This window comes from Hemicordylus capensis, chromosome 1 (genome assembly GCF_027244095.1).
Source record: "Hemicordylus capensis ecotype Gifberg chromosome 1, rHemCap1.1.pri, whole genome shotgun sequence".
In the NCBI taxonomy this organism is placed as follows: Eukaryota; Metazoa; Chordata; class Lepidosauria; order Squamata; family Cordylidae; genus Hemicordylus; species Hemicordylus capensis.
Genome location: NC_069657.1, coordinates 430,321,220 through 430,339,430, shown reverse-complemented (window position 1 = coordinate 430,339,430; position 18,211 = coordinate 430,321,220). Strand labels below are relative to the sequence as shown.

Sequence of the window (18,211 nt, the reverse complement as noted above, 5' to 3'; positions counted from 1 at the left end):
TGTTGCCATTCATTGTTGATAATACTGAGCTAGATGGACCAATGGTCTGACTCAGTATAAAGCAGCTCCCCATGTTATTATGTGCTCTGCAGAACAAAGGTGACAACCCTAGTTCAAAGTCTTGCTAGACCTCTTTCATGCACAGTTCCTTATTGGTAAAATGGCAATAGCACTCTCCTACCTCTCAGAGATACTGTGAGGACTGCCACAATGGTAAAATGGCCTGCCCTTATTTGTGACACCAAATAATAATGCGGGTTTTATGATTGAGTGCAAACTGTTTTGCAAAGGCAGGCGCCAGACAAATATTTATAGAGGTCAAGGCTTGTTAAATTTAAGCAGCTACGTAACAGGAGAAACATGGTGCTTTGCATCTCAGATGGTGCTCTGAATGCCATCTGTGGATCTGCCAGATGTTTATGAATCCAAACCCTTGCAGTGACCTCAGGTCTACAGACGTTCTAAGTGAGAAAAATGAAGCAAACAAGCATTGCCTGGCCAAAGTCCAGAGAACATCCTTCTTGAACCAAAGTGTTTGGAAGGCAGCAAAGTGCTACAAATAAGGTTCTACCAGAGCAAAGTAAAGTGGAGATACTCTGATTATTTTTATTATTATTTCTGGCAACTCCTTGTACAATCAATCTCCTCTGCTACAATCATCTGGTTGCTTCATATTTCAAGGCTTTTATTGTGTTAAAAAAGTGTGTGTCACACCCATCAATAAAGTGTCTAGAAAAGTTGGCAAAATAAATATAAGCATTTCCTTTAGCTGGGTGTCTGTCTCTCAGACCCAGAACGTGCCAAGAATGGGGGAAGGAGCAACACTGTGGGAAAAGATGAAATGTGAGGAGACAGAAGCATACATACCCCAACTATCCCAACTGACCAAGGACAGATCCTTCTTTAAATTTTATTTATTTATTTAACATATTTCTATACCACCCACAACTTATGTCTCTGGGTGATTTACAATTAAAATAACTGACATTAAAATAATTTAAAACCCAACATTAAAAGTATTAAAACTATAAATCTAGGGCTTAAGCTGTTTAGGGCTTTATAGGTAATTACCAGCACCTTGTATTTTGCTAGTTTAACTATTTCAATACGGGAGTAATATGGTCTCTCTGGATGACCCAGAGACCAACATGGCCGCTGCATTCTGGACCAACTGCAGTTTCCAGACTACTTACATAGGCAGCCCCACATAGAGTGCATAGCAGCAGTCCAGTCTGGAACTTACCAGGATATGTACCACCATTCTTAGGTCATTCATCTCAAGCAACAGACGCAGCTGGCGTATCAGCCAAAGCTGACAAAAAGCACTTCTGGCCACCGCCTCAACCTGGGGCACCTTGGAGAGGTTCGGCTCCAGAAGCACCCCCAAACTGCATAACTGTTCCTTCCAGGGGAACATGACCCCATCCAGAACTGGCAGATCAAAATTGTCTCCTGAGTTCCGATCCTGCACAATAAGTACCTTCGTCTTATCTGCATTCAGCCTCAGTTTGTTATCCCTCATCCAACCCATCATCACCTCCAGGCAGGCATTTAGGGAGGTTATGCCTTCTCACGATGGAGTTTACATCATGAAGAAATAGATTCGGGTGTCATCAGCATACTGATATCACCCTGCACCAAATCTCATAATGATCTCTTCCAGTGGCTTCATGTAGATGTTAAGCAACATCGGAGACAATATGGAGCCCTGAGGGGACACTATATGAAAGTTCAGATTTTGAAAAACAACAATCTCCAAGAGACATCATCTGGAATCTGCCTGTGAGTTAGGAGTGGAACCAATGCAAAGCAGTGCTTCCCACCCCGCAATCCCTCAGACTTTCCAGAAGGATACTATGATCAACGGTATCGAAAGCCATCGAGAGATCCAAAAGGACCAACAGAGTCACACTCCCTTGCGACCTCAAAACAGTGATAAATCTATCTATCTATCTATCTAAAATATTTATACCCCGCCCCTCCAGTATACTACATATGTTGCTCACCTCTAGGCTGGATTACTGCAATGTGCTCTATATGGGGCTGCCTTTGTACATAATCCAGAAACTGCAGTTGGTCTAGAATGCAGCAGCCAGGTTGGTCTCTGGGTCATCTAGGAGAGACCACATTACTTCTCTGCTGATGGAGCTTCACTGGCTGCCAATAGGTTTCCAGGCAAAATATAAAGTGCTAGTTGTAATTTATAAAGCCCTAAACGGCTTCGTCCCTGGGTATTTAAGAGAGTGTCTTCTTCACTATGACCCACACCGCCCATTGAGGTCATCTGAGGAGGTCCGTCTCCAGTTACCACCAACTCGTCTGGTGGCTACACAGAAACGGGCCTTCTCGGTCGCTGAGCCGAGATTATGGAATGCGCTCCCTGCTGAGATACGACCCTCCCCATCTCTGGCAATTTTTAAAAAACACCTGAAAACCCATCTTTTCACCCAAGCTTTCCCAACTTTTAAAAACTGTCTGTTTTTAATTTTATAGTTCTTTTTAAATTGTTGCATTGTTTTAACTTTTATATGTGTTTTAATTGTTTTTATGTTAACTGCCCAGAGACGAAAGTTTGAGCGGGACAGAAGTTTAATAAATAAATAAAAATAAATAAAATATTACTCCTGTGTTGAAAGAACTACACTGGCTGCCAATAAGTTTCTGGGGAAAATACAAGGTGCTGGTTATTACCTATGAAGCCCTAAACAGCTTAGGCCCTGGGTATTTAAGAGAATGTTTTATTCACCATGAGCCCCACCGCCTGTAAGATCATCTGGAGAGGTTAGTCTGTGGTTGCCACCAACTCGTCTAGCGGCTACTCGGGAACGGGCCTTCTCTGTTGCTGCCCCTGGACTTTGGAATGCATTCCCTGTTGAAATAAGAGCTTCTGCATCTATGGTAGCTTTTTAAAAGGCACGGAAGACATAATTATTATCGTTTTAATATTTTTAATATTGGGTTTTAAATGTTTTAAATGATTTTAATTAATTGGTTTAATGTTTTAAATGATATTGATTATAAACCGCCCAGAGACGCACGTTTTGTGGGGTATAGAAATATTTTACATACAAATAAAAATAAATAGCATCAAAGGCTGCTGAGAAATCCAAAAGGGCCAACAGAGACACACTCCCTGTGTTAATTCCCAGTTGGAGAATATCCATCAGGCTGACCAAGGCAGTACCAATCCCATCGTCCACCCAGTTTGAAATAGGTCTAGATAATCAGTTTCCTCCAAGACTGCCTGGAGCTGGGAGGCCACCACCCTCTCAATCACCTTGCACAGCCACAGAAGGTTAGAGACAGGCCACTTGCTTAACTCCAAAGGATCTAAGGCAGGCTTCTTCAGAAGCAGTCTAATGATTGCCTCCTTGAGACAAGAAGGCATCCTGCCCTCCCTTAGAGACCCGCTCATCACCTTGAACAACTCCACCAGATATAAACTTGCGGACATGATAAGGGCAGAAAAAACTCACTCCTTTACCGCAGATATTGCCTGAGCATAGATTTTCAAATGAGCTCTATGTAATAATCTGTCGGATCTGAGTTGAATCTTTCTCCACTTGCACTCTAATTGTCTACCTCGCCACTTTAGCACCCATAGTTCTTCCATATACCAAGGGCCCAGTTTTGAAGGAGGTCAGAGAGGACGCTTAGGAGCGATTACATCCACTGCCCTGGTGAGTTGGCTGTTCCAATTCTCCAACAGGGTGTCATCAGGGTCACTGGCACAGCCAACACTAAATCCCTCCAAGGCTTCTCAGAATCCTATTGAATCCAGTAAACTTCTTGGGTGGACCATCCTAATGTGCCCCTCGCCCCTGCGGAGGTGAGACATAATCATGAGTCCAACCTTAACCAGATGGTGGTCTGTCCATGACAATGGGGAAATCACAGGAGTCCCCACCCACAGAACACCACCCTGATCAGAGTGAAAGACCAGATCAAGCATGTGACCAGCAACGTGTGTTGGTCCTGAGACCACTTGGGATGGGCCCATAGTCGTCATGGCCGCTACGAACCCCTGAGCCGCCCTGAACAAATTGGTCCCAAAGTGAACACTGAAGTCCCCACCACAACAAGCCTGGGAGACTCCAGTGCCAGATCTAGGACCAAGTTCGTCAGCTCAGTTAGGGACTCTATTGGGCAGCAGGGCAATTGGTACATCAACAGAAGTCCCAGTCTATCCCTGGTCCCCTAACTTAAGTACACACATTCACTATGGTCAGACACTTCGACAAAGATCCTGGCAAGGGAGATGTTGTTCTTATAGACCTCAGCCACTCCACCTCCCTGCCCATGTCCCCGTATAGGAGGAGGAGGAGGAGGAGGAGGAGAGCTGGTCTTGTGGTAGCAAGCACGAATTGTCTCCTTTGCTAAGCAGGATTTGCCCTGAATGGGAGACTACATGTGAGCACTGTAATATATGGACTGCCCTGGGAAGAGCATGTGTAGACAATACTGAGCTAGATGGACCAATGGTCTGATTTGGTGTATAGCAGTTCTCTCTCTCTCACGCGCTCTCTCGCTCTCTCTGTCTCTCTCTCTCTCTCTATATATATATACGTGTGTGTGTGTGTGTGTATGTGTGTGTGTGTGTAAAAATTACTGTTACATATATAGATTTTCTTTCCCTCTTTTTCTCTGATGATTATTAATATAGTACATGGTTTCTATTGGGTGCTGGTTAACAAAAAACTTATTTGCCAATCTCTCCTTCCCCTAGAAGTGTCCTGTGCCACCTGAAAGGATGTGTCTGAGGCCTGTGCAACCCCTCTGGGCCATATATTTGGGTGGCACTGAGCATTCCAGGAAAGACTGGTGAAAATCACCTCCCATCTTGAATAAGCACTGTGGAGTTCTGGAAGCTCTCCACAGCAGGGATGCTACTTCCTGGCATGTGGTTGCAGGTGCATGAGGACATCAGCCATGGTGTTTGAGTGACGTGAAGGGATATGAACGTTCTCTCTCATTCACATGTGCAAGCCATTGCTTGATGTCACAGTCCTGAAGTGAAGTGATCTACGAACCTGTCCTAAGCGGCTAAAAAAAGAGCCCTTCCGGGGGTGGGGGACCCCTTAACGGGACATCTAGAATGTTGCCTCCTCTAGCACAATTTACTTTGAAAATATGGTGTGCACAGTGCTTGCAGAATAAAGACAGCTGAGCAGCATTCGTCCCCTGCTGTTCCTGTGCACAGAAACATTAACATTTAAAAGTCATTTCCCAGCAGCAGCACAGCACTGTTTCCTTACAATGTACCAGATCAGTTGATCAACATATTTTCCAACTGTGCTCATTTAAGAGAAAAACTGCCTGTCTTTTCTGCTCTGCGTACTAAAATGCCAACCTTGCTGTTGCCCTGCAGGGATTAGTGACCTCCAGACTGGACTGCTGCAACGTGCTCTGTCTGGGACTGCTCTTGAAGACCATTCAAAAATTACTGTTGGTCCAGAATATGGCAGCAAGGCTGGCATCTGCCACCTAGATTATCAAATTTGACAGCAAATAGGGTTTTTTAGTGCAATTCAAAGTGCTAGTTTGGCCTTTAAAGCCAAAGGACAATATCTGGGCCCAGGTGCCTAACGGATCACTTGCTCACATATGAATCTGCCTGATGATCTAAACAATCACCATCACCATCACAGGCCCTATTGTGTGTTCCACCTCCTTCAAGGCCTGTTCAGTGGTGGCCCCTAGATTAGGGAACTCCCTCCTCAAATTGGCCCCCTTGGCATCCTCTTTATTCTCCTTCAGAAAATGTGTCAATCTAGGGAGCTTTTGAGGGGACTAGTGTTTGTTTATCCTGCAGTTGGAGTTCCTTTCATATTGGTTAGGTTTTTATACACTTGATAATTGTTTATATTTTACAGAATGTTTATAGTGATGGAGAGCAGGTCTAGGAGTGGGCAGCTGGTCTTGCAGTAGAGAGCATTAACTGTCCCCTTTGATAAGCAGGGTTCACATTTTGCATTTTGATGGGTGACTATGTGTGAACTCTGTCTGCTGTAAGATATTCCCCTTAGTGGATGAGGCCATAGCTCAGTGGCAGAGCATCTGCTTGCCTGCAGGAAGTCCCAGGTTCGATCTATGGGATCTCCAGGTAGGGCTGAGAAAGACTCCGCTGTGAGAGCCACTGACAGTCAGTGAAGATCAATGGCTCTCCAGCTGTTGCTGAGCTACAACTCCCAACATCATTCTCAGTCAAAATGTATTCTGTTTGGGGAAGATGGGAGTTGTAGTTCAACAACAGCTGAAGGGCCAGCTTTACCCACCACTGATGTAGACAGTACTGAGCGACTGAATTGATCTGAATACAAGTATACAGTACTTGGCCTTTTTGGCTGTGGCCCTTTGGTTCTGGAATGCCCTCCCAGAAGAGCTTCACCATACTCCCTCCTTCAAGGTTTCTAAAAAGGATCTTAAAACTAATCTGTTTAGAGAAGCTTTTTAATGTCTTTTACAGCTGCTTACATCTGAAGGGTTTTTAATGCTTTTAAAATCCAGCTTTAATTGGATCTGTTTTAGTTTATTATTTATTTATTTATTTTATTCAGTTGATATTTTATTGATTTGATACTGTTAGTGTGCTATTGTTTTGTTGTTAATTTTGTACAGTTTTTATTGTTTTATCTGTTGCATTGTTTTGCTCTTGTTGCAAGCTGCCTCGAGCAGTATTACACTGAAGAAGTGGAATATACATATTTTAAAATAAATAATTAAAATAGTCTGGTATTTAAAGGCAACTGTATGAAGTCTAAATGCTTACACCAAAGGCAAGGAATTTAGCAAGCTCTTAAAAACAGTGCAGTGCCATCCACTTTGGAGCGCTGCACCTATGAAAGTAGCCACCAAATTGGCTGATGAAAGCCTTAATCATGGCACTCACCAGCGAATATAATCTGTCAGATACATTAGTAAGTATCATTTATCCTTCAGTTAATCAGAAAGAGAATACATTAGATAGTTTAAATTATTAAGGATATTAAAAATGCATTACGAAAATGTTTATCATTAGCTACACTGGCAGAGGCAGAACAGGATATTTTAGAGGCCTAAAAATAAATATGTCTCAGGTATCAGCAACACACTCCAAGCGTGCTTTAAAGATTTATACCCTGTTAAATGGAGGAAAACAGGGCAGCCATGGAAGAGTCAGGCTGACACCAGCGAGTGCCAGGATATAGCTCACAAGGCCTGATGCTGAATTAAACTCTGGCCTGCTGATACCTAATTTCTTCTCTTTTGCACGTCTTTACAAAGATGGGAGTAGCTCCTGTATAGGTAGGGATAAGTGCACATTCTACACCTGAAACCGAGCCTGGACACACGTGAGGCACTCTTGGCATGTCTCTGCCTGGGGCTCTATTCTGCAGCAGGGGGTTCCCAACCTTGAGTCCCCAGCTGTTGTTGGACTACAATTCCCATCATTCCAGACACAATGGCAAAAAAAGGGGGGGGATTGTAGTTCAGCAACATCAGGGACCCAAGGTTGGGAAGCCTCGCTCTATAGCAGGGGTGGGCAAACTTGGCCTTCCACCTGTTGCTGGGCAAAGAGGCACCTTTTTAAGGTGGTGATTCTCTTTATTTAGCAGGGGGAGAGTAACTGACCCTATCCACCCCCAGCACAGTACCCCTCCAGTGACTGTTGCTGGTGTCTGACTTATGTTTCTTTTGAGATTGTGAGCCCTTTGGGGACAGGGTTCCATCTTATTTGTTTGTTGTTTCTCTTTCTTAACCTCCTTGAGCCATTTTTGGAAGGGTGGTATAGAAATCGAATCATCATCATCATCATCATCATCTGATACATTACTACTACTACTAACCCTGATAACTTGGCAAAGAGATACTTTTTAATGTGGTGATTCTCTTTATTTAGCAGGGGGAGAGTAACTGGCCCTATCCACCCCCAGCACAGTACCCCTCCAGTGACTGTTGCTGGTGTCTGACTTATGTTTATTTTTAGATTGTGAGCCCTTTGGGGACAGGGAGCCATCTTATTTATTTATTATTTCTCTATGTAAACTGCTTTGGAAACTTTTGTTGAAAAGTATATAAATATTTGTTGGTGGTGGTGATGCTGCTGAACTACAACTCCCATCATCCCCAACATTCTTCGGGGTTGGGGTTGATGGGAGTTATTCTTCAACAACAGCTGGAGGGAAAGGTTTGCCCAACCCTTCTCTATAGCATAACATCTTTGGGGAAACTTTGCTCCCTGATCTACTGGCCTTGCTAGTAGGGTGGGAATCTGAGTCACACAGCAATGGTGGTAGGAACAGGACAAAGACACACAAGGATTCCTTGAAAGATAAATCAATGTGCAAAAAAACTGCCCCCAAATAGGAATTTTGAATATCACTATCCTCGGAGAGGAAAAATGCCTCTTTCTGCAGCTATAGAAGGCCTCACACTATAAATTTCTAATGAAAGGCAGGATATAAATTGATGAAATAAATAAGTTTTTATTTATTTCTTATGTTTTGTATAGTAGTTATATATTTATCATGCTGCAACTGTTTTATTATCTTATCTCTGACTGGGGTGTCGTTGTTGTTGCTTATTTGTGTAAGTTGTTATTTTGGCAATGAATTGTTGTGTTGTATTTATTAATTGAACGTTTAGTCATTTTTATCGGCTTTGAAATATCTGCTTTGTGATTAATTTTTAGTGTCTACCGTGTTGTTTTTTTGGTTGCTGAAACTGTATCTTTGAATTGCACAGTTTGTTTTCATGAATGTAATTGCTTTCTTTATTTTGAGATGAATTTGTTATTGAATTGTTCTTTATACATGGTTGTATTTTTGTTACACCGATTACTGTGGTATTGTCAGTTGTTTAGAGTTTCTCTCTGGAAATAAAAGTGGGTGACAAACATGAAATGAAATGTAAAATCTTTGTACTACTTTTAGTACTTGGGCTTTGTACCTACCTGCCTGACAAGAGCCAGCTGTAACGAAACATAGAGGATGATTTGATGGTCTTCAGGTGACAAGTGATGTGCTCTGTAAAACACAAATGTTAATTAAAAAGCAAACAGTGTGGGATTCTGTTTCAGTTTATTAATTAGGGCCACCAGGGCAGCCCTTTCTGAGGCAAGGTGAGGCAGCTGCTACAGGCAGCAGATTACTGGGGCTCCAGCAAAGTGGCAAGATGCTCTTCTGCTCCCTGCTTTTTTTAAAAAAAGTGGGTGGGTTAGAAGGGGAGGATGGTGCACTCAAAGGGGCAGCATTTGGTACCCTGTCTCAGGTGCATAGAGGCCTGGAGCTCCCACTGAGGGCCATCACACAGTAGGCTCATTCTCATGATCCTAAACAGAGATGGAGGTGCACCCAACCAAGCAGGGGCGTAACTATAATAGAGCAAGGGGAGACAGTTGTCTGCCCCCCCTTGGGGGGCCCCCCAGAGGCAAGTCACATGAGTAACTCGCCCAGCCATGCTGCCTCCTGGGCTTCCTTCAGTTGTATTCATCCTCCGAAATTGATGTGAGTGTTAAGACCTGGAGCTACCAGTACAGCATGTCTTTCTCTAGTACGATTAAATGACTTGCATCGCCCACAATTTACAAAACCTTAAAAATAATAATTTAGGATGATGTTCTATTGTGGCACTCACTGGAGGCCCATTTTAAAATCTTGTCTCTGGACACACTCCAACTTTGCTACGCCCCTGCAACCAAGGTAGGAGAGTCACCAACACTCCCAACTGGCGGTGGCGTGTTTGCAAAGATCAAGGTAGGAAGAGGGGAGAGCTATCATTTGGGAGCCAGGAGCTAAGTAAGAAGGGTGCAGCCAACCCACATTCTGTCCCCAGCATTTTATGGAGGGTTGACGAAAAGTCGTGCTACCTAGCTCCCACATTATCACTCTCTCCTCCTCCTCCCTTGATCTTTGAAAACACATAGCCACCAATCTGAAGCGTGCACAGTTCTCTTATCCTGGCTGGGCTCTCCTCCTACCCTGTTTACGATCGTGAGAATAAGCCCAGCATGTATTAGAAAGCTGAACATGCAGGCAGGGAAGGGACCAAGATGGTGGTGAAAGCGAACTGTCAAAAAAGGAGTACCAACATGAAGTTGAACAGGGAGAAGAGACTACTGCCATAAGTAACACTTTTAAACATTTTAAAAAAATGTTTTGTGACACCATTTTCTCTGGCCTGGAGAGGAAGTGTGTTTTAGCAGAAAGAGTGTCAGACCAGAAAGACTTGAGTTCAAATGCTCCCTCAAGCCATTAAACTCACTGGGTGGCCTTAAGTTCCTTTCCCAGTTTTTAGCAGTAGGTAGAATTAAATTGGCATTACTCAAGGAGAAGGAGTGGTATTGCAAGACAAACACCCACAGAACATGAAACCATCCCCCCCCCCCGTTTGCATCTCTAGATGTACAACATCCTGAATGGAAAATCATTCCTCCCTGTTTCTCTGGCCTTGGCCTTAATACAAGCCTGCACCTCCAAGCCTCAGGCAGTGATGGGACACCTCCCTCTAATCTACAACAGGGAAAGAGCAGCCTTTGCAATTGTCACTGTGATTATGTGATATTTGTCTTCAAAGCAACAGAGCTGCAGCAACGGCAACAGCAACAACTCCCTGCCTCCCTCTAGTTCGCCCAAACTGCACAAGGAAACAAGGCAAGGTGAGGCGAGGTTGGCTTTGACAAGTTCAAGAGCTGGCAAACAGAAAACACCTATTTAAAAAGTTAACCCTCCATGTTTTCCACAGCCAGATAAGAAACCCAGCCCATTTATAACATGCCCCTCTGACACCCGAATGGCAGGTGAGTTATGACTGAGACTTTGATTATTTGACGAAGACAGAGAAGGGGACTGTGCTGTTCTGTAGCTTCCAGTTCATAGTATTCGATGACATTGCTGTAAGCAACTCTGGCTGTGCACAACCAACAGCCGGACTTCTGTTGGCACTAGACAAAAGCTTCCTCCTTGGCTGGAGGACTTGCAGGGGTGGGGGGTGGACCCAGTCATGTGAAGAAGAGCAGATTCTAGAATGACCAGGAATGCAGGAGAGCTGGGCTACTGCAGCACTGGAAACAAGAGGAAATTTCACCAGCGGCAATACCATGAAATGCTGTATCAGCCCCAATTCCTCCTTTTCCCTCATTACGTAGGGTGCTGCAGTCCCAAACCAGGACTCCCAGCCACCAAGCTCTGGCACCTTCCCTTCTGTGCCACCAGCTATTGCAAACCCAGCGGGCAGATGGAACATTTGAAAGCACCATCTGACTCCTGGCGTCAAGCTCTATAAAACCTCAGAGGGCATAACTCAGTTATGTCTAATTGTTGGTTCACATGACTTAGAACCAGGCTAATTTGCCACTTATCCAGGATAACTCGCCAATTTTTCGATTCCAATTTTTGCTTGTCTGCAAGTGGAAATCCCGTTTAAGTCCTCCGGAAACAACTGTGGGCTGTAGGGGTATGAGAGTCAGCTCGGCTCAAGCCAGGCTCGAGTTCAAGCTGGCTTGGCAAAAAGGGTTCGGGTCGAACTGAACCAGTCCCAGTTCAGTCCAAGATCCAACTGGATCAGACCCAGTTCAACCTGAGCTGGCTCGGATACCCCTTTACCACTAAACGAGGGAGAGGGGAGCGTCCTTAAAAGTAGAGCAGGAGCAAGGGAAGTAAAAATGGACCTTAGAAGTGCAGCTGGTGGCGATTGCAGCGGGGTGGCTGCCCAACCCCCCCACCGCCTCCCCCTGAGTAGCCCAGGCTGTTTCAGGCCTCTGCGCAGGTGTGGTCACTAAAATGGCCTCCATGCATGCGTGTAGGCCATTTTAGTGACCTCTGCACCTGCGCAGAGGCCTGAACCAGGTCCAAAATGGCCTGGGCTACTCAGGGGGAGGCCGGGAGGGGTGGGGGGAGCCACTGCCACTGCCACAGCCTCCACCAGCAGCACTTCTAAGGTACATTTTTACTTCACTCGCACCCACTTTAGTTTTACGGAAGCTCCCCTGCCCCCTCCCCTTACTGTTAAAGGGGAATCATTATCAGATTTACCTTTACCTGTAGGCCTCCGAGCCTTTCTAACTCAGTCTGGTTTTAGTGCTCCTGGAACCAGGCTAGGCCGAATCCACTTCAGATTCAAGATGAACCAGCGCTTCCAGGTTCCATGCATATCCCTAGCATGCTGTACAGGAGGCTCTACTTAGCTAGCTGAGATATGATCCGAGATTATAAAAAGCCCACCTAGCCCACGCCAACCACCGCCATACATGGGGTGAGTTAACCAAGATTCTCGCTTGTAGATGCGCGAAAAATCAGGTGAGTTATCCCGAATAAGCGGAGACTCTCTCTGGTTCTTGGCAATGTGAACCAGCCTTAAATCTGGATTCTGCTCAGAGGCGACACCTTTGTCTGAACAACTTGTGCCTAGTGTGAGAACACTGCCTGAGCTCCTGCATCCTTTTTTGAAACTTGACCCCTGACTTGTTTTGACTCTCTGCCTCTGCTCCATCCTTGCTGCTGTGGAACTTGACCAAACACTTGCTTCCATAGGGTACGTAGGAAAATGCCTTATACTGAGTCAGAACGTTGGTCCATCTAGCTCAGTATTGTCTATGCTGACTGGCAGTGGCTCTCTAGGGTTTCAGTGGGGTCTTTCCCAGACCTGTGGGTTGAGACAGGGACATTCTGCATGCAAAGCAGATGCTCTTGTGCTGGGCTACAGCCCTTTCTCTAGCACCCGTGGACCAATATCCAGCTCCCCTGAGTCCTGAAACATAACAGCCTGGACGCTAACCCCTGCCGAGGCCTGTCACATAACTATTAAAGACATAGGACCCTTTCCAGTCTATAGCTGGTGTGTCACAGCTAGGCTTAAGGTGAGTTCTACCAGCAGCATTACCACTAGATAGGGATGTGCGCGGAATGATGGTGGGCCGGTTCGAAAGCGGTGGGGGTTCCACTTTAAGGGCGGGGGAGGGTGCACTTACCCCTCCCACCGCTTTCCCCTCGCTGGCGCTTGTTGCTGGTAAAAGCCTTCGGGGCAGCAGCATACCTCCCTGCCGCCCCTTCCCCCTCCCCGGACGGAAGTACTGGGTGCGCATGTGCCCATCGCGCGCACGTGCGCGCACACACACAATGTATGCATGCGCACCTGGTACTTCCGGCCATTTCCAGGTGAGGAGGGGGAAGGGGTGACAGGGAGGTATGCTGCTGTCCAGAAGGCTTTTACTGGCAACAAGCTCTGGCGGGGGGAAAGCAGCGGGAGAGGTAAGTGCATCCTCCCCCGCTCTTAAAGTGGCACCCTCCCCTGGCCTCGAACCCCATGTTTGAACCTGTTCGGAGGCCTGTAAAAGGGTCTCTGAACAGGTTCGTGCACATCCCTACCATGAGTTTCTTTTTTACCTCTTCCTCACAGTATTAATTTGAGATATAGTCAAAACTCAAGGATATCATGACTAAGGATTACATCCAGATGAACTGGAGATGGTACCCATCCCAATGACCTCACAGGTATCTTGCTTCAATTAGCGTTGGTAATTTCCTGCTAACTAAGCAAAGAGACACCTTTTAATGTGGTGATTCTCTTATATTTAGTAGGGGGAGAGCAACTGGCCCTATCCAGCCCCAGCACAGCATCCCTCCAGTGGCTGTTGCTGGTATCTGCCTAATGTTTCTTTTTAGATAGTGAGCTCTTTGGGGACAGGGGACCATTTTATTGATGTATTATTTACTTTTCTTTGTAAACTGCCTTGTGAACTTTGGTTGAAGAGTGGTAAATATTTGTTGTTGTTGTACTAAATAAAATGATCAGATCATCATTCTGTGAAACAGCAAAATTAATCTGGGGGAAAAAATCAAAATAAATCATTGCTTGCTCTAATGTGTGGTGTGTACCTACCTTCTAAAAGTGAAACCCACACTTCTCTCTGAGGGGTAAAGGACAGTGATGTGCACAAAGCATTTCATGCAGCTGTAGGGGCGGAGAGCGGTAGCTTTAAAATAGGCACGCAGGTCCTACCTGCTAAGATATCCTTAAGATTTCTTAAGATATCCTTTAACCAAGACAGGAACATAGAAAGCTGCCGTATACTGAATCAGACCATAGGTCCATCTTGCTTAGTATTGTCTACACACACTGGCAGTGGCTTCTCCAAGGTTGCAGGCAGGAATCTCTCTCAGCCCTATCTTGGAGATGCCAGGGAGGGTACTTGGAACCTAGATGCTCTTCCCAGAACACGTGGCTCCATCTCCTGAAGGGAAGATCTTCCAGTGCTCACACATCAAGTCTCCCATTCAGATGCAACCAGGGTGGATCCTGCTTAGCTAAGGGGACAAGTCATGCTTGCTACCACAAGACCAGACATTGGGCATTTTACCCACTCTTGTGAAATTCACAGTCTGCACAAACTTCAGCCTGGCTTTGTTATACGATCCTTTACAGAGACATTCAGAAATTTAGCAACAAAATTGTCAAAAATTTGGTTCAAGACTTGACTCTTTTCCTGTATAACTAAAAAGACCTTGAAGGAAAGGTCTATCATCGGCTACTAGTCGGAGGGCTGTGGGCCACCTCCAGCCTCAAAGGCAGGATGCGTCTGAGTACCAGTTGCAGGGGAGTAACAGCAGAAGAGAGGGCATGCCCTCAACTCCTGCCTGAGGCTTCCAGCGGCATCTGGTGGGCCACTGTGCGAAACAGGATGCTGGACTCGATGGGCCTTGGGCCTGATCCAGCAGGGCTGTTCTTGTGTTCTTACCTTACTACAGGATTCCCATTATTTAAAAACAAAAACAAAAAACTTGTTTAGACATCTAAAGTATCTCTTTTTAGAATGTACTTTTATTTTAAGAAACAGAAGCTATAAGCTCTCTGAACAGTTTATAAAGCAGAAATGTTTTTTTCTTGTAGTTTACACCTCATCATACCTGCACATTTAGGTACAACAGCATTTAAAGTAAAAGCAGCTAATGCAATTCATGCACAACCAAGATGCCCTGCCACTTGTAGCAGAAAACAATGATTAAATTGAGTCTTCATGAGTAGTGACTTAAATTGTGGTTTTAATTAATCTGTTCTAAATAAAACCCACTCTGCTCCCTCTTCCCCTCTGGCTATAACTCTGGCCACCAGGAAGTCGGCACCAATAAAAAGATCTTTCAGCACTTCTTAGCCAGGCATCTGTGGGGCTCTGGAGGATGAGGATTCCACAGGGGTGGAGCAACTGCTGAGAACAGCTCTCTGTGTGCCCTTGTTGAGTGGATTCGCCACACAGATGGCACAGCTGGAAGTGTGCTCTTTGATTGATCTTGGAGATTACGATGGAATTGGAAGCCAAAGAAGTCTAAGACATGCTGGGCCCAAGCCACTTAGCAGTGTATAGGTCACTGCTAGCACCTTGCGTTGTGCTTGGGAGGCTCTAGCAAGCTAGCAGGATGCTAGGGGCATTTATATAATGGGCCCTTGGCTGGAATGGAGAAGCACAGCCTGGTGCTGGGCCATGGCAGCTGCTGTTTCATAAGCTTTCCCACCTCCATGTTGTGTTGTGTTCAGGCATGGTGAATTAACTGCCCACTGTCCCCTTAAGTACAACTCAGCCTCCTCTCCTCACTCTCACTCTCTTCCTCTGGCCTAGGAGAAACCCTGCAGCAGGCCTGTGTTTAATGCTCTGCCAGGAAGCTGCATACAACCCTGTTCAACAGCTGCCAACAGCTGTGTGCCACATGAATCCAATAGTCACAGTTCAACAGACAGTTACACAGGAACATAAGAAGCTGCCTAATACCATGTCAGACCATTGGTCCATCTAGCTCTGCCTTGCCTATGCTCATGAGTAATGCTCAAACATCAACTTGTTTGCTCAATTTGGTTAATTTTATTACTTTGGTTGTATATTGTATCGATTTTATTGTTGTGAGCCGCCCCGGGCAGTAGTGTACTGGAGGGGTGGGGTATAAATATTTTTAAACAAACAAACAAACCAACAAATATCCAGAAGGATAGCATGGTCGATGATATAGAAAGCCACTGATGGATCAAGAAGAACCAAGAAAGGTGCGCTTCCCACATCAAGGTTACAATAAAGGTCATCCAACAGGGCGACCAATGCTGTTTCAGTGCTGTGCTGTGACCTGAATCCCGACTGGCAAGGGTCCAGAAAATCAGTTTCCTCCAGGACTCTCATCAACTGAGCACAAACCACCTTCTCCAAAATCTTACCAAGAAAAGGAAGATTGGAGTTCGGATGATAGTTATCCAGACTGTTGGAGTTGAACGCTTCTTCAGGAGAGGGTAGACCACCACCTTTTTCAGGGCTGATGGAACAAACCCCTCCCGAAGAGAAGAAGTAACCATCTCCCAAAGCCTGGAAAGAACATTCCCCCTCGCAGCCCTAACTAGCCAGGAGAGGCAAGGGTCCTCTCCCGCTTTCCTGCAGTTGTGGGAACTGCCAGGAGCTGTGTGGGTCCCGGGGTTAGCTCGCTTAAGTCCACTCACCCTTAAACGAGGTTAGCAGAGTGAGTGCTCCGCTAACCCCATTTACTGATTGTGTGCCGCTGTGGCGCGGCTCCGCGCCACAGCAACACACAAGCAGACCCCAGACCAAGAGGCTACAAGCAGCCTCCCAGCCTCAGGGGTCTCCCCAGAATGCCCCTTGCACTTGTGTGGGGCATCCTGGGACTTCCGGGGGGCACCTAGACGGCTCCCTGCTTGTCTGCAGGGAAAGCAGACTAAGGCCGGTAAGGTTCTCCACACTGCTCATGTGGAGAGCCTCATAATATATTTTCATAAGGCTAAAGTATAAAATAGAGGAGGTGGGCCATATACTGAGTCAGACCATTGGTCTATCTAGCTTAGTATCTATCTATCTATCTATCTGATTTTTATACTGCCCTTCCAAAGTGGCTCAGGGTGGTTTACAATTATTGTCTTCAATTATTCAATTATTGTATTCAATTATTGTTCTTCAATTCAATTCAAATTCAATTCCTCAATTATTGTATTGTCTTCACAGACTGGCAGCGGCTTCTCCAAGGCTGCAGGCAAGAATCTCTCTCAGCTCTATCTTGGAGAAGCCAGGGAGGGAACTTGAAACCTTCTGCTCTTCCCAGAGCGAGCCCATCCCCTGAGGGGAATATCTTGCAGTACTCACACATCAAGTCTCCCATTCATATGCAACCAGGCCAGACCCTGCTTAGCTAAGGGGACAAGTCATGCTTGCTACCACAAGACCAGCTCCTCTTTGATTATAAATGATAGCAATAGCAATAGCAATAGCACTTACATTTATATACCGCTCTATAGCCGAAGCTCTCTAGGCAGTTTACAATGATTTAGCATATTGCCCCCAACATTCTGGGTACTCATTTTACCGACCTCAGAAGGATGGAAGGCTGAGTCAAAATGATGTTCTTGGAGAGCTATATTTAATTATATATTTAATTTTGCATGGACTACTTGGACTAACCCATGGACTCCCAGGTTTAAGAAACCCTGAAGTAAGACCTATGGGGAAACCAGAGACCATCTTATTTATTTATTTATTATTTCTCTGTGTAAGCTGCCTTGAGCCATTTTTGGAAGGACGGTATAAAAATCAAATGAATGAATTAATTAATGTGCTGCTGTTGCTTGAAAGTTTAGTTGAAAAGAAGATCATACAAAATTACCTTCTACTGAGTCAAGACCATTGGTCCATCTAGTTCAGTACTGTCTACACTGACTGGAAGTGGCTTTCCAGGGCTTCAGACAAGAGGCGTTTGCAGTTTTGCCTAGAGATGCCACGGATTGAATCGGGAACCTTCTGTGTACAAAGCATGTGCTCTATCCACTGAAAATGATGAAAAAACAGGAAGCATCCGATACAATAGCAGTAAGAACGACCCAGTCTTTAAAATGTGTATAAATATGAATGCACTTCATAAAATCTCAAAGAACAACCCAATGTGTAGTTAAAACATTTACAAAACCCACACATAAAACTCCTAATCCTCTGGAGTGAAGAAGCAGTCCTCTTTTTAAATGGAGCTCTCGTGTAAGAATGTTGGATGTAAGTATGATATTCTGTTTTATGCGTGGCTTTTGTAAATGTTTTAACTATACCTTGGGTTGTTCTTTGATATTTTATCAAGTGCATTCATATTTATGCACACTTATAAGACTGATATATTTTTTGCAAATGTCTTTTATCATACTTGTGGTTGATTAATCATCTATTTAATTTTTTTTATAAATGCCCCTGAAGAAAGCTTACAGCTGA

At 45.0% G+C, this 18,211-nt stretch overlaps 1 protein-coding gene across 5 annotated transcripts in view; it reads right to left on the bottom strand.

Moving 5' to 3' along the window:
* TTC7A (tetratricopeptide repeat domain 7A) overlaps positions 1–18,211 on the bottom strand; it is a 291,532-nt gene that overhangs the window by 144,467 nt on the left and 128,854 nt on the right. For all 5 annotated transcript variants that reach the window (XM_053312732.1, XM_053312747.1, XM_053312738.1 and 2 more), the window contains one exon: positions 8,933–9,005. In XM_053312732.1, coding sequence (XP_053168707.1) covers positions 8,933–9,005 — 73 coding nt within the window. The remainder of the gene's footprint in view (positions 1–8,932; positions 9,006–18,211) is intronic.